General features: G+C 45.1%; 1 protein-coding gene across 2 annotated transcripts in view; it reads right to left on the bottom strand.

The window, feature by feature from the left end:
- PSMB3 (proteasome 20S subunit beta 3) overlaps positions 1–24782 on the bottom strand; it is a 530078-nt gene that overhangs the window by 281890 nt on the left and 223406 nt on the right. For both annotated transcript variants that reach the window (XM_044055288.1, XM_044055289.1), the window contains one exon: positions 1379–1486. In XM_044055288.1, coding sequence (XP_043911223.1) covers positions 1379–1486 — 108 coding nt within the window. The remainder of the gene's footprint in view (positions 1–1378; positions 1487–24782) is intronic.

Here is a 24782-nt window from a genome sequence, read left to right as displayed (position 1 = left end):
TTTTAGATTTAGTGAAGGCTTTAATAGAGAAGGAGGAAGGCCTGAAGACCCCTTGAGAAATGGCAGGCCTGTCTAAATTCTGAGTTTCCCCGCCAGGAGTGGCGTCGGTATCTGTAGTAGGAATGGGGGCCGAAGCCTGAGACCTCGGGTACTGAAGACACCGGTAATGCATTGTCATCGGTACTCAGGGGCTGCGTAGGCGCCTCGCTGAGTACCAGAGAACCGGTAGTCGGCCTTAGAGTGGTATCAGTAGGTGGTGCGGACCTTGTATGTTGGTCCTTATCTTTGCGTTTTTTGCTCAAAACTGGAGTTGGAGTATCAGACGACAATACAATTACATTTTTTTGCCAAAAAAGTGAAGGGCGAACTCCGCCCGACGCTTAATAGTGCGTTTGTTGAATCTAGCACAAAAACGGCAGGCCGAGACGTCGTGGTCTGGGCCTAGGCAAGGTATACAGCAAGAGTGGAAATCCTTATGCGGTATTTGCTTCCCACATGAAATGCAATTATTAACTTTGTCTGACATCGGTCTGAGGCAAGAAAAGTTTCAAGCAGGTACTTAGCTTTCAAGAAGACTTCGGCTGAAATACTTTTGTAAATCTCAGGAGCTGGCCGACCGGCACTTGCGAACTGCTTCTGCTTCGGGCACCGCGCGGCAAGAAAGACTGAAGAAAATGGCGTTGGCTGTCTCTTTTATACCCCTGCCGCACTGACGTCAGGGAAGAAGCGACGACAACTGACGTCGGACCTAGACTTTGGAATTCGGCCGACCGAGGACCCGCCTGACGGCAGGATAACACATCTGTTATCTCTGCAGCTGTATGCACGATGAACATAACAAACTGCTCTGCCAGTTCCACCAGATCTTAAATCAGGGACATGTGGAAGATGAAGAATGTTGGATAAACCTTTGATCTATGTTTCAGGGGCAATGAGCAATGCAACACACACACACACACACACACACACACACTGGTTATTGTTTCACTATTGTGACAAGAAGGTGAGACATTCTCACACTAAATTCCTTTTATCTTACGGTCAAAGTTTATTTTTTTTTTAATCTGTACCCTTAAAATAGGCAAATTATCTTTTGAAATTGCCATCTTTTTTTTTTTTTAAATACTGAACCCATTAATGGTACTGTTCCAACAATACCTGCTAAATATTAAGACATGACCCAGTTCAGGCACCATCAAGACTGCAAATGTATTTTGCCATGTCCCCAGAAATAGTGACCAACAGTTGAGAAAGCAAAGAAATTGTTAAGCGACTAACAGTGGGATAACGAGGCAAAGCTTTTCACAGGTATTAACACATTCACAACTTGGAAACTCTGGTTCAGACACTGTGTTAGGAATGGTGCGTCACAACTTACCTCCTCTCATAGAGAAGATTTGACACCATACTCATGAAGGTCTTCGGTTTAATGCGTCTGCCTTCCTTCAGTTCATACAGATTTAGTCGAAATTTTAAGCGTTGAGCACTGTAGTAAAAAATAAAAATAGCTCAGTATAAATACACATATGCACCATGTACGTTTTGTATATGCTAAAACTGGACACAGTAAGAAGTGTGTATGTATGTATATATATATATATATAAATATATATATAAAATGCAAGAATGAATTCGAGACAGGAGTAAAGTAAGACCCTCTCCCCCTCAAATTTATACTCTACTCTCCACCCACAAACCCTCTCATGCCACTCAAAGTCATACTTCTTCACATAACTTAAAAATGACGGTCAGCATCAATTCCCTTTTCCCCTATTTTGTACATGGGGTTGGAGTGTCACAGCCATAGTGACCAAATCACCTAGAGCCAATGTTTACACTACTGGGTAGCTAGACATCGCTACAACTGAATCCTAAATGGAAATTCCAAACTCCAAAAAGACTAACACTTCCCTTTCACTATCCATACAAACCCACTGTTTTCAGACACTAATACCCATAACAACTGCAACTCATTTCCAATACATGCCGCAGAAACCCTCTCCTCTTAATGACTGCTATACATTTCACTCGGTCAACTAATCATGTACACCACCCACTAGAAACACCAATATTTTTATTCCAGTCTTTGTAAACTACACATACTACCCAAGTGGCATTAACTACGGTCTGAACTTTACTAGCTACATCACTTCCTAATCCCCCATCCTATCATACCAACAAAACAAAATTTCACACATTTTACCACTATTACTACCGTATCTATCTCAGCAGCAGGACAAATAAAAACACTTTTCAACCCCCACATCATCACTCCCCAAACTGTATCCCTTTTCCTGCCTTATCACACATTACTCACTTTACTTTACCACACATAGTTCATCTCTCCTACTGACTCCCACCATCCTGCTACTACTCTGAGGTACAAACTTATCTAATTCCAGGTCCCACCTCCCTCTCCTACTTCCTAATAAAATGCCCAAAGTACACATTTCAAGACTGACCAAATAAATGCCTTTACTTCACAAACCAAACCTGACCTTTCAGAACTTAAAAGAATTCAGTGTCAAAATGACAACTGCCCAGTGCCTCCCCTCTTCTCAGACTAAAATTATTAGCTTGATACACGGCCAGGTACAAGTAATGCAGGGCGAGTCCTCCTACAACTAATAGCCCAGGCCTGCTCAATAACAGAAACTTCCAAACTGGCTACTTATCAATTACATACCAATAATAGACCACCTCTGTAAACAGCAGTATCCTTGATCTCCACCCCCCTCTCCAGCAACTATAAATAAATTCCAAAATATTACACAGCGCTCTCTCAACTACAAACAACCTCATACTATTTGGTGACCAACTTAAGCATGCTTTTCACCATTCATAATATTAATGACCTAATTGATTTAAACCTTAAACAACTTTTAAAACAACCTACCCACCCAAAACTCGATCCCAACCACCTACTAGATCTTGTCATCACTGGCAATCCCTCACTAATCACCATCCACCCTCCCACCAGCTGTAATTGCCCATTTTGCATTCTTCCACACTTTCCAGAAAAAAAAGGTTATATACTCACCATAATATTCCATCTGTGTTGTCTGCTTCAGTCTTCATCAAACCTATGGGTTCTCAGTTCTGACCTTGGAACAGACTCCACCGTTAACAAGCCAAGGACCCAAGCTAGAGCTCCTCCTACCCTACCCATACTGCCTCACTCCTCCCAGATGTCTCAGATCAAGTCTGCTGCCAATCGACCCAGAAGAGAAAATACATATTTAAACAACAGAGCATAAAAGAATGCTCAGAGGCACGAAACAGGAATGAAGGTTCCCAATAATATCCATCAGGTCCTTCAGATATAAGTAAGGGGGGAAGGAGGGAGAGAAGGTTGATGAAGACTGAAGCAGACAATGCAGATGGAAGGTTATGGAGAGTACATAACTTTTTAGTTTGATGTTGTCTGTTCAGTCTTCTTCAAACCTGTGGGACACAGTCCCCAGCTACATTGATCTGGGTGACCTCATGGAAGGATATTCTGGACTACTGCAGAGCCAAAAGCAGCCCTACCCCTGGAGAAAATATCAAGTTTGGAATGCGAAATAAAGGTGCGAGAACTCACCCATGAAGCAGCAGCCCAAATATCCTCCAAGGAAACTGTAGACCAAAATGTCTGAGACGTGGCTACGGATATCATGGAATGAGCTCCAACTGGTCTAGGTAAAGGAACATTGTTCAAAGAATAAACATGAGAAATACAATCCCTTAACTAACAAGCAATAGTAGGTTTCACAACAGATTTCCTTTTTTTGGAACCTGAGAAAGCCACAAACAGTTTATCAGATTTTCTGAAAGATTTTGTCCCATCCAGTTAACAGCACAATTGTCTATGAATGTCTTAAGAGGTGCAACATATATTCACCCTTATTCTGAAAATTCAGGAAAAACACAGGGATGTCAACTTATTTATTTTACATTTGTTGACTGGGCTAGTCCAGCTGGATACATGTCCATTTTCAGCAGAGGCCCGGGGAGAAAAGCTCCTCAAACACAGTAAAATTTATATAAAATAACAATATTCAACAGGTACAGGTACAATACATATTTAAGCAATTTTATACAGGATAGATTTTACAGATGTGGGTACATTAAATATATAAGCAAATATTTTCACTTCAAAATATGTCTGCTTACAGAATCATATTACTTATAACATTTGTTAGTTATAGGGAGGTATTGATGAAGACATTTTAATAATATACAAGGCCCATTTTCTTTATGGTTTTCAATAGGCAATTAGTATATACAGTTGTTGTGACAGGCGTCTTTGTGAAAAAAAAAATGTGTAGTTAGTCTGGGTTCACACAGGGATATAACCAATGAGATTTAAGGTAGGTTTTCAGCTTGCTTTTAAATTGTGTTAGTGAGGAAATGGAGGTCAGGTCACTGGGGAGTGTGTTCCAGGTTTTACCCATGGTATTAGAGAACAGAGTCTCACCAGCCATATTATTGGTTTTACCTATTTGTACTAATATTTTATTAGATGAGCGTAGGGTCTTAAGGTTGTTGTAGGGGGTGATAAGGTTGGTAAGAATTGGAGTATTAGTAGGCTGATACAGGATTATGTAGTCAACTGTTAATTGTTTAAACAGAAGTAAATTTGGCAACTCTAGCCATCCTAGTTGTTCATGATTAGCACCGTGATGGGTTCTAAATGTAGACCCTTTTGCAAATCTGGCAGTATTACTGTAGGTGAAAGCCAGCTTGTTCAAGTTGTTTTTTTGAGAGGTTAGTATATATAGGGGAGGCGTTGAGGAGGGTGGATATTAAGTGGGTCTGGGCAATAGTAGCCTTTGCTAGTGGAGCGAGAAAGGATTTGATTCTATAGAGGGAGCCTAGTTTTTTGTTGACTGTTTTTATGGTACTGTTAATGTGAGTATCAAAGTTTGGTACTGTTAATGTGAGTATCAAAGTTAAGGTTAATATCAATTAGTACCCCTAGTAGTTTTGTAGCAGAGTCAGGGGATATGATGGTACCATTGTTTGATGTAAAAAGTAAAGTACAGTGGGGAAGCCCTACGGGTGGGAGTAAATAGTAGGAGTTTGTTTTTTTGGGGGGTTAAAGATGAGGCAATGGTGTAGTAATTTCTCTACTGTGTTAAACACATTTTGGGTGAGGGACTGAAGGTCTGATGAAGTGGTGGCTGAGCATATTAATGTGGCGTCATCTGCATATCGTACTGAGGTAGCTTGAGGAATTGCAGAATGTAGGTCATTGATAAAAATAGAAAACAGAAGAGGTCCTAATATAAAGCCTTGGGGGACACAGAGTGCAATGGGGAGATGGGGAGATAAGTTGTTCTCCCACACAACAGCCTGTTGCCTACTGTTTAAGTAGGATTGAAACCATTGTATAGCCAAGTGCATCTAGTGATAGTTTTTGAGTATGTTTATGAGAAGTTGGTGATAACCATATCGAAGGCTTTCATGAGATCAATAGAGGGCTGAGGATAGTGTGTTGTTATTACGATTTTTGTTAATACAGTCAGAGAAGGATAAATGGGCAGTTGTAGTGCTGTGAAATGGCCTGAAGCCATGCTGGCAGTTAGCTAATAAGTTATCTATTAGGTGGTTTAACAGTTGCTTATGAATGCATTTCTCCATGATTTTTGCCAGTGGAGATAGTATAGCAATAGGTCTATAGTTGGATAATTCCCTGGAGTTTCCACCTTTATGCAGGGGGATAACATGCAAGATCTTCCAAATAGATGGACAGTTCCTTCAGAGATAGTTCTGTTAATCAGGATGGAGATGGGGTAGGCTATGGCTTTTGCAGTTTTTTGCAGATATTCTGCAGGTAGGACATCAGCTGCAAGGGTGGTAGGTTTGAGTTTCAGAATAAGGGTACAGATAAGGGATGTAGGGACAGGTCCGAGATGAAATGAGGGAGGCAAGCTAGAAGTAGAGGAAGTAACTTTTCTGGTTTGTTTTGCTGGGTTTGCTGGAGTTGAATGTAATAGTTTCTTTTGTCTGACAGAATGGCTTTTTTTGTATAATTTCTTAGCTGCCTAAATTGTAAATGATCCTCTGGGCTTTTAGTAGTAAGCCACTTGGCCCAGACTATTTCTGAGGAGCATTTTTTGTTTGGTTGTTTTTGAGAGCCAGGGGCCAGGTTTACTCCTAGTTCTAATGGTCCTTTTTGGTGCATAGTAATCTAGAATACCTAAGAATTTAGTAGATTACTACTTCCTCTAGAGGTAAGTTTTTGAGCGGTGACCAATTGCATGCTTTAAGTTCAGTTTGGAAGATGTCAGGGTTAAAATTTTTGTTGCTCCTTATTGTCCTGTAAGTGACTGGGCTAGGGATGTCAGATTTAAATCTCATTATGAAGGTGGGTGCATGGTCACTTGTATCCTCAAGGAGAGTCCCTATTTTGTAAGTTTGGTGAGGTCTTTTTATCAGAATCCAGTCTAGGGTGCTTTCATTGTTACTGAGTTTATTGGTCCTTGTGCGGGAGCTAATAGTTTGAGTGAAACCATGTAGGTTAACATGAGTAGAAGGCTGTTCAGTAGGTACAGCTTCTCCAGTGGATATTAAAGTCACAGAGTACTATTGTTTCTTGGGGATAGCTGGTGGAAAGCCAATTTAGGATATTTTCTAGGGTGTTAGAGTTATTCCCTGGGGGAAGGTAGACAGCAACAACATAGATGGATTTAAAATTATGAGTTTAATCTTGGAGATAAGGATTTCTGCAGTACTAGTTAGAGGGGTGTTAGAGTCAACAGAGGTCACCTGTAATCCAGATTTGTATAGTACAGCTACTCCACCTCCCTTCTTAGCTTTTCGGTCTAGTCTCAAGATGCTGTACCCTGGTGATATAATGTCATTGTCTTGTATAGATGGCTTGAGCCATGTTTCAGTGACACACAGGATATCAAATGAATGCACATCCATGAGAGCATGTAGGTGGGCAACCTTATTACTTATGCTCCTGATGTTAAGATGGGCTACCAATAGTGAGCTGGGAGGTCTGGTAAGGAATTGAGTACTAATGGGGGTTGTGTTATGGGTCTCTCTGGTCTTGATAGAATTTGGCCCTGGATTGTGATGTATATCTCCATCTATTAAGGATTGGAGTTGAATTCTAAGTGTAAGTTGTAGAGGTTTACATATTAGGAACTGAGATTTCCTAGCTTTTGGCCTGTAGTATCTGATACGAGTCAGTCTGGGATATTTTTCCGGTAGGTAGGCTATTGTGCAGGGTGTGTTTGAATGGCTTTGAGAGAGAGTGCTAATGGTTGAGTGGCGGTTTGCTTTGTGGGGTAACAAAGGTTTATGTAGTGGAGATGTTTGTTAAATGTAAGTAGATAGGATATAGAAAGAATAGGTATGAGGGAAGAAAGAAGTAGGATCTTCAGGCGTGGAGAGGTTGATATGAATGACATTGTGGCAGAGTTATATATAGGGTAAAAATAAAGGGTAAGTTAGGTGGTTCACTAAGATGAGACTTGGAAACAGTTAGTTATGTACTCACCATAACGATCGATGTATGTGGTCCATCTCTCCTACATTCTTTACTCAATGGGTTCGGAGACGAGAATCGGCTCCGACTCTGCCAACTATTTCTCTAGCACGAAGTCTCTAATTGGCTGGGCTAACCCGGTATCCCAAGATGCACCTCGCCCTAGCCCCAGATCTTGTTTGCAACCATACCAATCATAACCCATACATAACCAACACTGGAAGGAATTCCAGCCAAGAAAGAAAAGGCAACTGACCTTGAAGGGTTCACAGAACGAATGTTCCTCCAAATCCTCTAGGAAGGGGGCAGGTGGGAGGGTACGTAAGAATGTAGGCGAGATGGACCACATACATCGATTGTTATGGTGAGTACATAACTAACTGATGTTATGTGGTCCTATCTTGCCTCCGTTCTTTACCCATGGGACAGCGTCCCCAGCACCTCTATCCTGGGAGGCTCATAGAAAGATATTCCTGAGAACCATGGAACCAAAGGAAGCCCGGCCACTAGAAGCCACGTCCAGCTTGTAATGAGTGATAAAGGTGTGAGGAGAGGCCCAGGTGGCCGCAGCACAAATATCATCCAGTGAAAGCCCGGCATGGAAAGCTATCGATGTGGACATTGCCCTGGTAGAGTGAGCTCTGACGGGAAAAGGTAAACTTCTGCCTGCTGCCGAGTAGATGAAGGAAATACAATCTTTAATCCATCTAGAAATTGTGCACTTGGAAACGGGACAACCTGCTCTGTTCTCTGAAAAGGACACAAACAGCTGATCAGACTTCCTAACCTGTTTAGTCCTGTGTCAACAGAACCTCAACTGCCTGTGCACATCCAACTGATGGAACCTGAACTCTGCTTTATTGGAAAAATTTGGAAAGAACACTGGTAACTCGATAGACTGATGGAGATTAACAGTGGATGACACCTTTGGAAGGAAGGATGGGTTAAGTCTCAGTGAAACTCTGTCCTTATGAAAGGTCAAATATGGAGGTTTAATGGACAGAGCTTGAAGTTCTGATACTCTTCTGGCCGATGTAATGGCTATCAGAAACGCCGTTTTCCAAGATAAAAATTTTAGTTCACAGGTGGCAGCTGGTTCAAAGGGTGGTGAAGTGATGGCTTGTAGCACAAGGTTTAGGTCCCATGGCATGACAGGCTCTGACATAGGAGGGCGAAGTAGCCAAGCGCCTTTCAAGAAGGCCTTGCAGAGTTTATGGCCCATAACAGAGGGTTCGTAAGATGTATGGAAATTGGAGATTGCAGCCAATTGCACTTTAATGGTAGCGGGCGCAGAGCCCTGACGGAAAAGCATGGCTAAAAAATCTAAAACCGATGGAATTGGGGCTGTGAAGGGGTCCAAACCTTGGGCCTGAGCCCAAATGGAGAATCTCTTCCATTTGGTGGAGTAAATTTTCCTGGTAGAAGACTTATGAGATGAAGACCAGATGTGTACCACCTCCGGTGAAAAGGAATGCTGTCTAACTAGTGACGGAAGTGGAGTAGCCAGGCTGTTAGCCTGAGGGTTCGCAGTGATGGATGGAGCTGGCCTGACATGCGAGTCAGGAGGTCTGGCACTGGGTCCAGAGTCCAAGGGCCGTCTACTGCGTACTTCTGAAGAAAGGGGAACCATACTTGTCGAGGCCAGTGTGGAGCAATAAGAATCATCCTGCTTCCCAAGGATATGGCTTTCTGAATCACTCTTGGTACCAGAGGAAACGGAGGGAAAGCGTAGACCAGACCGGGAGGCCAATCGTGGGCTAGAGCATCCCTGGGTGACTCCCCCTGTGGGGGATCAGTGTGAAGTACTCGCTGCATTTGGCATTGAGGGGACTGGCAAAGAGATCTAAGGAAGGCTGACCCCACCTGTTGAAAATGTGAACCGCCACTCGGTTGTTCAGGGACCACTCGTAAGGCATCAGAATAGCTCTGCTCAGCCTGTCCGCTATCACATTGGACTTTCCCGGAATGTGCGTTGCCCACTAAGAACCGTTGGGAAGATACTGCCCAATGCCACACTCGCATGGCCTCTCTGCAGAGGGGATAAGACTTGGTTCCCCATTGCTTGTTCAGGTACCACACTACGGACATGTTGTCCGAGTGAATCGCAATCGTTCCCAGAGGTAGAGAGTCTTGAGTGCTCGCAACGCTAGAAACACCGCTCTCATCTCCAGAACATTGATGTGCAGATGTACCTCGTGATCTTGCCACGTGCCTTGGACCATCCTGCCAAGATAATGCTCCCCCCACCCCATCTGGGAAGCGTCCGTGGTCACAGTGGCCACTGGAGACATACGAATCAAGCTCCTCCCTTTGTCCAGATTGGCGGAAGGTAGCCACCAGCGGAGGTCCTGTTTGCACCGTTCCGTGAGAAGTATCAGGTGGGAAAGAGGAAGTTTCTGAAATGACCATTGGGTGGAAAGGAGCCATTGCAGAATCCGCATATGTAACCAGGCCAAAGGCACCAGCATGATGGTGGCGGCCATGGAGCCAAACAGTTGGAGAACTAACCTGGCTTGAACTCTTTTGAGGGGCAACAGTGCAGGGATCTGAGACTGCAGCACTCTTATTCTCTCTTGTGGCAGAAAGGCTCGCATCTGAATAGTCTAGCTCTGCGCCTATAAAGACAACACGCTGTGAGGGCAGCAAGGCAGACTTTTCCCAGTTTAAAGTAATTCCTAATTGTTGACACAGTGCTATGGTAGTCTCCCTGGCCTGAACGAGCAGATGCCTGGTGGGGGCGGTGAGAAGCCAGTCGTCCAGATACGGAAACACCTGGAATCCCTGACGTCTCAGGTGAACTGTCACCACTGCCAAACACCTGGTGAACACCCTGGGGCTGTGGTGCGACCAAAGTGCAGGGCATGAAACTGGAAGTGACTGGCTCCCAGCCGGAAGCGTAAGTGACTCCTGGATGCCTTGTCCATCTTGATGTGGTAGTAGACATCCTTGAGATCGATGGAGCACATCCATACTCCTTTTTCCAGCAATGGAAAAATGGACTGAAGCGTGACCATTCGGACCTTGGACTTCAGAACGTAGTGATTCAGTCGACTGAGATCCAGAATAGGTCTCAGGTCCTCTGTTCTTTTCGGCACCAAAAAGAGTCTTGAGTAAGTTCCTGATCCGATATGATCTGAGGAGACTGGTTGGATGACTCTTCTTAGCAGCTTTGTAACTTCTAGTGCTGCTTGATCCTGTTGACTGGGTGGGACATCCGGGATTCTTCTGACTGGAGGGGGTGTTGATACAAAGGGAATAACGTAACTTCCGGTAACTATTCAAAGCACCCAACGATCCTGGGGGATGCTTTCCCAGGCTTCTGGATGCAATGAAATTCGGCCCCCGACTGGCTCCGGAACAGCACAGTCGGGCAACGCCTCAGGAGCGCTGGAAGGAAGATCCGCAAAATGAATCGCGGTCTCCCAAGTTGCGGGGGCCTCCTCTGCCTCTAGGACGGCGTCTTCCAGAATTATTTCCCCCTCCTCTGCCCCTGGAGGGGGACTCACCTTGAGCTGTAGGGAAAGGCCTCTGAGACTTCTTGAACCACATTTTCCCCCTCTCTGAGCCTTGGGGTAAGGCCTAGAAGGGAGAGAAAACGGGCCCCTACGGCAGATAGTGTCTTTCCCTCCTGTTCGCATCTGGTGAGGGTGTCTTTCACTTTGGTCCCGAAAAGAGAGGACCCATCAAAGGGGGAGTCAGTTAAGGAAGACTTAAAGGCCTCCGCGAAATGACACAGGCGCATCCAGGCTTGCCTTCTGAGAGCCACACCTGAGCTAGCTGCCCTACTCGCCCCTTCGGCTGCATAAGATACGAGCCTCATGGACGAGTTGACAATGGAACAAAAGGTAGACAACTGGGTGTCAACAGTTTGCGTTACCGCCTCAGGCATGTTACCCGTCAGAGTATCTCTTAGCTCCTTAAGGAGATCTCTTTGGAGCCGAGTGAAATGACAAAGGCAATTCAGCGACCGCAAGATAAAGGTCGCCGAAGACAGGGTACGCTTCCCATTCCGGTCCATACTCCTTGTTAGGAGGATGGATGGAAGAAGAAGCCTCTGCAACTTCCTGCTGAGTGGCTGCCGCCACCACCAAGGCATCTACCGAAACCCCTTTGGTCAGGAACTCTTTGCCCGGGGGAGTAGAAAGGAACTTATTTGGAAGTCTGGGCACCGGTTCCACGGAATCAGTGTTCTCCCACACCCTTCGACAAATCAAATCCAGGAGTTCGTCGAAGGGTGGAGACACCCAGGAGGTGGAGGGTTGAGCTCCGAAGGCCTTGAGGAATAGAGAGTCCTCCTCAGAGGGGGTCTTGGAAGGCCAGTCGCCTCTCTGCCTCAAAATCTCCAGGATGTTGAAGAAAGAGACATCATCGGAGGACGACTTGGTGGACCCCTCTGACTCCTCAAGGTCTGTATCAGAGGTGAGGGACTCGTCCTGGGAGCCTATGTGCTTCCTCCAGCACAACTTCTTTCTGGGGGGCTCCTCAGGCACAAACTCTGCGGGGCACTCAGAAAGTAGGGGACCGCTCAAGGGGGTATCCCCAGACCTTCAGGCTCTGCCATCCACAGATAAGGGGGCGTCAGAGGCTCTAGCCGGGGTGTATGGGGATGGAGTGACCGATCCAGGTGATGTGACCAACTAGCCAGTGCGCTCCTCATGGCCTCGAAGGCAGGTCCCCCTGAATCAGAGGACCGACTCGTCTCAGAGACCACAACCGGAGTAGAGATTCCCCGAGCCGATGCACCGAAAGGGAGACTCGGAACCGACAGGAGTCCCGAGGTATCCCCCTCTGGTCCGACTGAGGAAACCCAAGTACCAAAACCAGAGGGCGGAACCGACATGGTTGGAGCCGACGCCGGCTCCGATAGACTCACCTGGGGTATCGGAGCCGACACAAGGACATCACTCGGCACGGGGCACTCCGGCTCCGACACATGGGTGCTCAGAGGAGGAATCATCGGTACCAGGACAGGGACTGGCTCCGGAGCAGACTGGGTCAGAGCCGAAAAAAGTTTTGCCAACACCGGCGACTGCAGGTACCTCTGGACCACCCTATCCACATCCAAATCAGACAGCCTAGAGGATTTGGAAGAAATAGAAGGAGATCGGGATCTCCTACCTGGAGACTCATGCCTGACACTGGGTGACCGGCTCCGAATAGACTCCAATAATATCGGAGCCGAGGTAGACTCCAGTACAACAGAAACCTCCTGCAGCCCAGAGGGCAAACGAGCCGAGGAGGTAGTATCCATAACCGAAACTTTCTCATGCAGCCCCGAGGACAGTGGAGCCGTGGAGGAAGTATCCACTTTTGAAACCTTCTCCGAAGGCTCCGAAGAGGCAGACAGAGACGGAGATCTTTTCTTGGCCTTAGCAGGCTTAGATTTAGCACTAGAAGACGAAGAATCTAAGGCCTCCTCAAAGGAAGGCTTAATCAGACCCTTCAAAATCAGTTTATTTTTTCTTTCATGCAGTACCCTAGGGCTAAACACATGGCAAAAAAGTACAGTTTTGTACCTACCATAAATGTAGATGTTCGAGGATCCACATTGCTGCAGTCCTAACTATTGGGTAGTCCGCTGTCCAGTCGGCCCGAATACCAAAGTATATGGCTGACGTCAGTCAGGGCGCATTAGACTGACGTCAGTACGTCAGGGTACTAATGCGCATGACCGACGTCATATCCTCAGTCTTTTCTTGCCCCAGATGTCAGAAGACCCTGAAAAGATAAGGCCAAAACCAAAAACTCCAAACATACCTGCACCAAAAATATGTACAATATATACAAAATTACCAGAATATAACCTCACCTACACAACCACCCCTAAACACAGAGGGAAGGAGGGAGGGTGAATAGGACTGCAGCAATGTGGAGTCTCGAACATCTACATTTATGGTAGGTACAAAACTGTACTATGTTCTTCATTCCACATTGCTGCAGTCCTAACTATTGGGTAGAATCCCAAAGCAGAGGTAAGGGAGGCTGGCAAATCATAAGGAAGCAGGAGCTGATAACATGCCTTGCAAAATAGCTGTGGCAAAACCAGCCCTAGACTTAGAGTAGAGAGGAAGGTGATAATGCTTAGAGAAAGTATGCACTGAACTCCAAGTAGCTGCCTCCAAAATATCCTTAGTTGCCACCCCCCTTAGAAATACTGTTGAAGTGGCAGTAGCCCTAGTGGAATGAGGCCTAATCCCAGCTGGAATCTCCTTGCCATGATGGGAATAACAAAATGCAATGCAAAACCCAATCCACCTAGAAATAGTTTGTTTTGACACAGGCTTGCCCTGCGAACTCAAAGCAAAAGAAACAAACAACTGCTGAGACTGCCTAAAATCCTTAGTCCTGCTCAAATAATAACGCAATTGCCTGTGTACATCTAAAGTGTGCAAAATCTTTTCCCCTTTATTTTGGGGATCTGCATAAAAAGTAGGCAAATGAATAGTTTGGTTTAAAGCCACACTAGAAACCACCTTAGGCATAAAGGAAGGATTAGTACATAAAGATATCCTGTCCTTATGAAAAATCAAAAAAGGCTCTACCGCCATAAGGGCCTGCAACTCAGAAACCCTTCTTGCAGAAGTAATGGCCAACAAAAAAACAGTCTTCCATGACAAGTATTTCAATTCAGCAGTAGCCGCAGGCTCAAAAGGTTGTAGAGTAAGTTTCTCCAACACAAAATTGAGATCCCAAGCAGGAGTAGGAGCTCTTGGGGTCTTATATTCTTTGCCCCTCTAAGAAATTGCTTGAACAAAGGATGCGAAAACAATGGTGGGTCACAATCATAGTGAGCTGAAATTGCTGCAGCATGAATCTTAATGGAAGAGAAAGACAAACCTTTGTCCAATAACTCAGTAAGATATTGAAGAGCCACACTCAAATTAGGCTCAGAAATCTCCAAATTGTTTGCTGCACTCCAAAATAAAAATCTCTTCCATTTTTCTGCGTACACTTTCCTTGTACTAGGTCTTCTGGCTTCCATAATCACATTTAAAACTTGAGGAAGTTGAGACCTGCTGTCTTTCAAAACAGAATATGCCAGGCTGTTAGATGAAGAGAGTGAAGCTTGACATTGAGCAGGTGACCGTCCCTCTGAGACAACAGGTTTGGAATCAAGGGTAAAGGCCATGGAGGCTTCATTACCAGACTCCTCAGTAATGGGTACCAGTGCTGCCGAGGCCAATCTGGAGCTATTAAAATCATCCTTGGCTTGTCTTGTCTGACCTTTAGAAGCACCTTTGGGAGAAGAGGCAGAGGTGGAAAAGCATACACATGAAGATTTTTCCAACTGAAAGAAAGAGCATCCACTTTCCAAGCTGTGTGATGAAACCTCTTTGTGCAAAACTTTGGCAGCTGGTGGTTTAGTGGAGAAGCGAACAGATCTATGTCTGGAGTTCCCCATGACACTGTCAATTTTGAAATACATGAAGATCAGTTTCCACTCGTGGGGATCCATGATTTGTCTGCTTAACACATCTGCTAAGGAGTTCTGTGCTCCGGCAGAAACCTTGCCTGAAGAGTTAGTTGCAAGCTGGCGCAGTCTCCCATAAAACATTGCTTGCCTGCACAATGGGTAAGAATGTGTTCCCCTTGTTTGTTGATGTACCACATGACAGTTGTGTTGTCTGTTAGAATCAACACCTGTCCTGGAAGAAGTAACTCCTTGAAAGCCATTAAATGCAAACTGGACTGCTAACATCTCTTTCATGTTGATATGTAGATGCTGTAGTCTGGCAGGCCACTTGTCTTGTATCCACTTTCCATTTAGATGAGCTCCCCAAGCAATGTCTGAGGCATCTGTCGTTAGAATCTGACTCGCCTCTGGCGGGTCACAGAGAGTCCTTGTTTAGGTGACAATCCTGAGCCCACCACAAAAATTCCTTTTGAATGCAAGGTATTATTTGAATGACAGTGTCCAAATCCTGGCAGTGCTGTGTCCATACATTTTTGAGATACCATTGCAGCTTCCTCATATGCAGTTTGGCATTGGGAAGCACCAGAATACAAGATGCCATGAACCCTAAGGCTTGAAGGACTGTCCTTGCAGTCAGCCCGGACTGAAGAGATAGTTGATGGAAGTAACTGGAAAGATTCTTTTGTTTGTCCGGGGTTAAAAAGGCCATCTGGGCTGCTGTATTCAGTCTCACACCCAGAAAGCACATGTCTTGAGAGGGTACTAGACTGGACTTTATTTCGTTCACAGAATACCCTAGGCATCTTAGCACTGCTATGACAGTCCAAATGCTGTAGAAGGTCTTCCTTTTCTTGAGCCAGAATCAGGCAGTCGTCCAAGTAAGGATAGATTTGAATTCCTTTTAGCCTGAAGTAAGCTATCACTGGAGCCAGAACCTTTGTGAATACTCTGGGCGCAGTAGATCAGCCAAAGGGCAATGCAGAGAACTGATAATGAGAATTTCCAGCTCGAAAACGCAGATACTTCCTGCAACTTTGTCTTATAGGCACATGAAGGTAAGCTTCCTTGAGATCTAAAGTTACCATCCAGTGATCTTTGCCCAGCAGAGGTAAAAGCTGTTGTAACGTCAACATTTTGAACTTGGGAATGTCCAGATAAGTGTTGAGGATAGATAAATCCAAAATTGGTCTCCACGTGTTCCCCTTCTTTGGTACTAGGAACAGGCGAGAATAAAATCCTAGGGCCCCTTTCTGGCACAGGAACTGACTGAATGGCCCCTATTCGAGCAACAGAGAAATTTGCTTGTGAGCCTCTGTTCTTTGTAGAGGAGGAATGTCTGGCATGCCTTAGAAAGGAGGCAAGGTATGGAAATAAAACCTGTAACCGTGGTGAATGATATCCAGAACCCATCTGTCTTGAGTAATTAAATCCCAATTTTCTTTGAAAAGAGACAGCCTTCCTCCCAAAGGTGCTGCCAGGCGAGAATGTACTGGCAGCTGAAAAGGCAGGTCATTGGGTCTGCTTACGAAAGGACTGACCCCTGCCCTCACCAGAAGTCTGAGCAGGGGAACTCCCTGTCCTAGGCCTAAAAGAACCTTGAGCTCTGCCCCTACCACGTCTAGACCTACCCCTAGACAGGGAATCATAAGCAGGATAAGTCCATCCCTTAGTAGGCCAATTTCTACTAAACTTCGGAGGCTGCACCTGCAAAATCCTTAACAGTCTGCATAGACTTAGCCTTGTCCTCCATTTTCTTTAAAACTGCTTCCACAGGCCAACCAAACAACACATCAGACTGTAAAGGAGCATCCAAAATCCTTCTGTTATCATGCTCAGCTAAATTCTGATCTCTCAACCAGGCGTGCCAACGAAGAACAGAACCAGTGGCAGCCACCCTCGAGGAGGCCTGCACAGCATCAAAACCACACTGCAAAGAATGTTTACCCACCTGTGCAGACACATGAACTAAATCCTGCAACTCTTTACACTCAATACCTTCCAGAGCATCCACCTTAGATTTCAATTGTGAAAGGAGATAATTCTGATATTTTAACATGTGAAACTGACAATTCAATGCCCTCATGGCTAAAGTGGAAGAAGTATACACTTTCTTTCCCCATCTATCCAAAGCCCTTGCCTCTTTATCAGGAGGAACAGGATTTTTAACAACAGAGGCCTTCACACCTTTAGGCCCCTGAGAGACAGTTTCGGGTCTGCCCTAGGACTCTTAAAAAGATACTTATGGGCTTCAGGCACCCTATAGTACCTATCCGGTTTAACTGGGGCAGGAGGCAGAGAATCAGGATTCAAGGAAGCCTCTGCAAAAACATCTTCCACCACATTCAGAACAGGAGGTATAGCTAAAGGCCTATGCTGGGGTAAAACAAGAATTCCCTAAGCCTCTTTCTGGAATCAGAGAAATCTTGACCTTCCCATTTAAAATGCTCCCTCATGGAATGCAGAGTCTCTGAAAATGAAAAATCCTCAGGAGGAGAAGCTGAAGGAGTAGAATCATCCACATCAGAATCAGAATAAGGAGGATACTCCTGCAAGTCTTCAGCCGAAGACTCAGAAGCCTCGAACATTGCTCAAAACTCTCAAACTCAGGTTCCACCCTAGGCCTCTTATCAGGAGGGGCATAGAACCTCTAATCATAGTAATCAAATCCTCTGCCATTTTAAGCATATGTTTCTTAGGTAAAGACCCTGAAGCACTAGGAGAAACCCCACTGAAGCTAAACTTGGCCTGCCTCTCAAGAAGCCTTGGAAACAGAAGGGAGGCTCTAACCACCTTAGGAAGAGAGGGAAGAACAGCCACCTGAGAAGCCCCTCAGCCTGGCCTACTTCCTGAGAGGATACATCCTGTAACAGTAAAGGCTCCCTGAGACTCCAAAGAAACTCCTGGCAGAACCTCCGGCTCCACTGAGCCTTCTAAAGAACCGGCGTCTGGGACTGTCGGTTCTTCCTCTAAACTTCGCTGCTTTGTCCTTGCGCTTTTTGGCGAAGCGTCGGAGCATCCGGCGGCATTTTATAATTACAGCTTCCCAAAAACTAACCTAGCACAGTCTAACCTTCTCTTAATAGTGCGTTTGTTAAATCTAGCACAAGGCGGCATCCAACAACGTCGTGCTCAGGCCCTAAACAAGGTATACACAAAGTATGGTAATCCCTATGAGGTATCGGTTTCCCACAAAATACAGTTATTCACTTTTCTGACATCCGGTTAAATACTGAGGCAAGAAAAACCAAAATATTCCCCAGCGAGTACTTAGCCAACTTTGATTCGGTCTGAAACTCTGACTTCAGAAACTTTCAGAACGCCAACCTGCACTCGCAAAATTGCTTCTGCATCGGACCATGCGGCAAAAGACTGAGGATATGGCGTCGGTCATGCGCATTAGTACCCTGGCGTACTGGCGTCAGTCTAATGCGCCCTGACCGGCGTCAACCATACTTTGGTATTCGGGCCGACTGGACAGCGGACTACCCAATAGTTAGGACTGCAGCAATGTGGAATGAAGAACATCTGCAGGACTCTTGTAGGTAAACAGCACCCAGACAATAAACACAGATGGAATGCCCATCTGTAATGGACATTTTGTAGCCACATTTGGTACACTTCTTAAACCCGGAGGGTGTGTGTTCTTTCTGCTCTTTAGACATAACTACTGCACAACACTCAGACAACACAAGGGGAAGGCGGGAAAAAACAAAACACACTAATGCCAAGTAAACTAAGTTAAACGTTTCTTGGAGGGAAAACAACTACCCACAACTCAAAGACCAGTACAAAAAATACAAGGGGACAACACTGGAGAGGACTAGGTCCTCTAACTTAAACGGGCCTAGCCCGTGAAACAGAGGGATACCACAAACACACAAAGTCCTCACAAAAAAGAACTAGTCACAAAAGAAGAGTAGCTATTAAAATAGCTTCTGCAATACAACTGACTACTAGAATACTTAGAAAAGTATTTGAAAAGGGTACTTAGCCATAGCCAAGCGAGACCACGTCCTAACTCTACGAGCGGCAAACGAGATCTGGGGCTAGGGCGAGGTGCATCTTGGGATACCGGGTAAGCCCAGCCAATTAGAGACTTCGTGCTAGAGAAATAGTTGGCAGAGTCGGAGCCGATTTTCGGCTCCGAACCTGTGAGTAAAGAATGGAGGCAAGATAGGACCACATAACATTGTTAGTTCTAGCATTTTAAGGACTGGGATCTACGATTGGTAGTTAGTACAGGAGTGTGGTTAGGGTGTATAAATGTAGGAGCACTGGGGGTGGGTGGGAAATGGGGGCAGAGTAGGGGAGCGAAGTGAGCCCACAGGGCGAACGGAGCGAGATACAGCCAGTGAAGGAAGAGTACCCCAAGAACAATCAGTGAAGAGCTGACTGCTGAGGTAAGGTGGAGATGGGTGTGGAGGCGTGTGTTATACTGAAAATAGAGGAGTGAGCAGGACTGGGATAACAACAAATAAAAGAAAATCAAGGTGCCTGATAAATATATTTCAAAACAGTGGGATAGATGTACAAGGCAAATACTAGGAGAAGGATGCCATCTAGTGGACAAGGATAAAATGCAAGTAGCTTTACAAGAGTGCAGTCAGGTCTAGGAGTAAAGGAGGGTAAACAGGAGTTAGCTACAGAGACTACATGTGGGTATGTTAAGGTTTAGGAGAAAAGATGATTAGAGTAAGGTTTCTGGCAGTCCTGGCTAGGGAGTGGACTTCAATAACATGGAAATATATTATTCAAGTATACCTTTTAATATAATAGTTATTGAACACATACTTTCTTGGTTCCTTGTAGGAATGAGGCTAAGGGAGAGGATTGGCTCTATTCTTTAGGTTCAGGTAAAGACCAATAGTCTTAACATAAGGTTTGATTCTTGGTCTTCAGGCAGGGCAGATTCTCATTCCCTAGTTCAGGGCAAGCAGGATGGAGAGAATGGTATAGGATTCCGTATCCAGAGACACAGCAGCCAAGAGCCAATACATGAAATTAATGGTATTTACTGATGCAAATTCGGAAAGAAAGAGGGATTAGTAAGTAACTCTGTCATTATGGAAAATAAGATAGGGGTACTTGGAAGATGAAGCATGAAGCTCCGAGACCCTTTTGGCAGAACTAATTGCTACTATGAAAGCCTGTTTCCAGGACAAAAATTTTAACTCTGCCTTTGCAGCGGGTTCAAAAGGAGGTAAGGTCAAAGCCTGGAGGACCAATGTAAGATCCGTGGAGGAGTAGGATCTTTGATAGGTTTTGCAAAGCCTAGAAGAAATCAAAGATGCAGCATTTTCTCCAATATGAAAAACAGAAATGGCTGCCAAATGAACTGACAGTAGAAAAACTGGCCCCCAAATGAAACAGACCAGCTAGGTAATCCAAAACCACCAAAAGGGGTGCCGTAAGTGGGTCAGTGTGATGCTGCTGAGCCTAAATGGAAATCCTTTTTCACTTTTATAAATTTTTCTGGTAGAAGACTTATGGGAGGAAATTAAAATCTTTTGAACTGGGGACGAAAGCCTGGAATGTCTAGCCATCATCTGAATTAAAGAAACCATGTAGTTAGTTGCAAGTTGTGAAGATCCGGATGGAGTTGCCCCAAGGGGTGAGACATAAGATCTGGACAAGGTTCCAGCGTCCATGAAGGGCAAATCAGATGAGACAACAGGAAGGTGAACCAAACCTGTCGAGGCCAAAAGGGAGCTCTTCGACCTGCATGCCTTCTGAAGAAAATTTGGGAATCGGAGGAACAAGTGGGAATGCATAAAGTAGACCAGGGGTCAAGCATGGATTAGAGCATCTCTTGGGGACTGTCCCTGTGGAGGGATAAAGGCAAAATACCTCTGCATTTGTTGTTGAAGGGAGAGGCAAAGAGGTTGCAGCAGGGCTGACACCATCTGAGGAAAATCCTGTTTGCCAGTGACTGGTTCAGAAGCCACTCGTGAGACATCAACAGTACTTTGCTGAGCATGTCCGCCAATATGTTGTGCTCCCTGGAACGTGCGCTGCAACTAGAAAGCAGCAGTTGGTAGAGACAGCTCATTGCCACACTCTCACTGCATCTCAACAAAGGGGGTAAAAACCTGGTTCCACCGTGTCTGTTGATGTACCACCCAACAGACATGTCAGTCTGAATTGCAATTGTCCCTAGAAGAAAAAGGGTGTGAAGGACTTGCAAGTCTAAAAGCACCACCCTCATCTGTAGGCCATTAATACCTAGACTGGTCTCCTGGGGAGACCATGTGCCTTGAACTGTCCATCCCAGGTAATACCACCCCCAAGCTGGGAGGCATCCGTGGTCAATGTGGCGATGGAGGTGGGAAAAATGAACAGCTGGCCCTGAGACACTTCTGGATCATGAAGCCACCACCACAAAAAAAAAAAAAAAGAGAGAATATCTGCACACTCAAGACAGTCTTCAGGATGATGGTGCAGAAGGGACCACTGGACTGACAACGTCCACTGTAGGACTCTCATATGAAAGCGACCTATCTGTAGTAAAGTTATTGTTGCAGCCACAGAACTCGGAGCTATCATTTGCACAGGTTGCAACTGTGACTTCTGAAGATTTATAGTGACCCCTAAGGTTGGGGTCAAGTGCAAGAGAAAGTCCCTGGCCTGAATTAGTAGATGCCTGGATGCTGTGACTAGGTGCCAATCATCCACACAAGGAAACACGTGGAATCTCTGCAGTCTGAGGTGAGCAGCAACTACGGTCATGCATTTGGTGAACACCCTGAGGGCTGTGGTGAGACTAAACAGAAGAGCACAAAATTGGTAAGGACTGGCTTCCTGCCTGAAATGGAGGTACCTTGTGGAGTGTCTGTTCATTTTGATATGAAAATACGCATCCTTTAGGTCTATCGAGAACATCCAGTCATCTTTCTGAAGAAAGAGAAGGATGGACTGAACCGTGACCATCCATCTTTATGTGTTTCACCGATTTGTTCTGGTAAGTTAAGTCCAGGATGGGCCCGAGATCCCCTGTTTTCTTTGGGACTAGAATTGTGAGCATGTCCCTCAACCTGGAAACATCAAATATCTGGACAAAGGCCCATGGAAAGTAGGTACGACTGGCCAAAAATCAGGATGTTGATTAACAAAAATTGCATAAATAATCATGTAACCCCACCCACTCCAATGGAATTGTGGGATACAAACATGAAGCCTGATGTCACTAAATAATAAATAATGGCAGACATCTGAATTTCAGACTTCATATCCCTCAGAAAATATACAATAATGCAAAATCTGTTATTCTAGCAACTGAGTTTAAAGGAGCAATATTTAAGATCTGTCCCCATTTTGGGGCCATTGTCCCACCATTATTTTTGGCTTTGTCCAGATTTCTTCCTCAGAGACAGAGGTATATGGTCAGCCATTGTTTTGACCTTATCAGCTTTTTTCCTACTTGCCCTGCTCGGCTCATGACAGAATAGGGTCAGGACACCTGTCAAAGTAGTCAATTTTCAGGTAAATAAAAGGAACAGCTGAAAGCCAAGTGAAATGCCCTAACTAACCATGTAAAATAGTGTGTTACAACACGGAGGAACTACCAGGATCCCCTTTACACCCTTGAGCCTGTTAACTTACTTTGTTGTGGTCTGCCTTTATCTTCCCCAGCTCAATCTGCAGTCTAGCCCGCACACTTGCATGCAGTATCATCCAGTCAGCCAACTCAGTCTCGTACAAGGACTTGGTGGTGGTCAACAGAGACTCAGGATATCTCACCATCTACTTTCGTTACCCAGCCAATTCTAAAGATTTGCCAATCCAACACCTTTTGCCTTCAGAATCAAGTAAAAATGCCATAAATCATGGACACTTTTTTAAGTATTAGTTCTATGGACTTGAAAAGTTGCCAGAATAAAATAAAGGAGATCATCATGCACTTTCTCAAGTACAGTGAAGGATTCTGCAGCTGTAATGTTTATTACTTATTAAGTACAACGCACCACCTTTTTACCCCTAAATCACCAGTTTAAGAGAATACTGACAGGGACAGAGCAAATAAATTGAGCCTGAAAGTCAGGGACATTTCAGAGTTATACAGCATATTTTCTTAGTTTTGTTACAGAAAAACATGGCTAACAGTGCAAACACGACAAGCAAAATATCACACAGGTGTGGATACAAAAATAATAATTAAGTGGACTGCAAAGCACACCTGAATGCCAAACACAGAGCCTGCTTGCACACCATCCACAACATGGCTATCTCTGGCTGTGTGCGCACTCTTACTGTATGCGCAGATCATTTATGTTTCTTGGTACTGTTTAAAATTGCAGGGATGCTTACTGTTAATGTTACAGTGAATTAGGGCTAGCCAGCCTAACCAAATCGGAGTGCAGCATTCTTAAACCTACTTAAACTCTTTCAAGGAAGGCGGCAACTTATAAGTGCACTTTCATCATACGCACAGAATCATCTAAATGCTTGGAATGAGCAGCCTGCAGACTTTATCCCCAAAATATACCGTATACACCGTTTTCAACTTTGCAGGAGTACAAAAAAAAATTATATATACATTTTACATTGTAATGAAGCCATATATGCACTTTCATTGCCCATAGGATGATGGATCTTCATCTAAGAAAAACAAATGGTCAAATTTTACACAGTAATGCAGCCATACATGCAAAATAAATAAAACTAGCTAAAAAGTTCAACTGTAGTGTGCTGAGTGATGGGAATATAAGATCAAAATGGGCAGTACACATCTATAAAACACAGTTACTAGTGGAATGAATGGAGCATTCTTACACCTGCTCTGACACTCTTTCAAGGAAGGCCACAAGTCTACCATTCAAATTATTCCCCCCTCTGCCTCTGGAGGAAAAATTTCTCCGAGCATCCTGGAAAAAAGCCCTGGGGCTTCCTGAACCACAACTTCTACCCGTACGCGGATTCCTGGAGAAGGACCTTTGTGGGGTAGAGAAGTGGATACTGATGGCAGACAGGGTCTATCTTTCTCGCTGCAGGAGAGTGTGTGTCTCAGTCAGTCCAAAAAGGGCGGAACTGTCAAAGGGGGTTCCACAAAATCACACAGGCATGATGCTGAATGGCAATGATGGAGCCAGCCACCCCAGAGGTACCCTCAAATGAGTGACAGATGAGCCTCAAGGACATGTTGGAAATGGACTGAAGAGTGGTCATACGGGAGGAAAAGGAATTCTATTCTTCTGCTATCATGGAAAAGGAATTCTATTCTTCTGCTATCATGGAATCAGGGCAGCAGCTAGAGTTTTCATTAAGCAAGTCCCTCTATAGCCTTGTAAAGTGTGAAAGGTAATTCAATGCTCCGAGGGCGAAAGTAGAAGTGTAGACCCTTTTCCCAAATCTGTCCATAGCCCTAGACTCCCTCTTAAGGGAATAGACAGTAGAGCTTTCCTGGGCAAGCTCTTCCTTGGTGGCCACCACAACCACCATGCCACCTACTGACATGCCCTTTGCCCAGTGGGGTCTACCCTGGGGACACTAAGAATTTTGTCAGCTCTTTTAGGAATTGGTTCTGCAGCGTCTGGCTCCTTCCATTCCTTTAAAGACACCAGGTCCACTAGGGGGTCTGCGGGGGGGGGGGGACAACCAGGATGTAGAGGAGCTGGTTCCAAAGGCCTCCAGGAACACAGATTCATCCAGGGTGGAGGTTGGGGCCGAACAGCCACCTCTCTGATGAAGGTTTTCTAAACATGTCTCCAAAGGAGATATCACGTGGAGATCAAGGGGACCCTTCCCCTTCATCAAAGTCTGTGTCTGTTGTGAGGGATTTCTCTGGGGAATCTAGGTGCCTCCTTTTGCACCCCCCCCCCGAGAAGCCTCCTTGGTGGGGTACTCAATTGAGGTATCGGAAGAAGTCTGGACTTCCACAAGTGGAAGAGA

The sequence above is a fragment of the Protopterus annectens genome, chromosome 13.part0 (assembly GCF_019279795.1).
Source record: "Protopterus annectens isolate FY-2018-M chromosome 13.part0, PAN1.0, whole genome shotgun sequence".
In the NCBI taxonomy this organism is placed as follows: domain Eukaryota; kingdom Metazoa; phylum Chordata; order Ceratodontiformes; family Protopteridae; genus Protopterus; species Protopterus annectens.
Note: the sequence above shows the minus strand (reverse complement) of the source record. Positions and strands in the feature narration are given on the sequence as shown.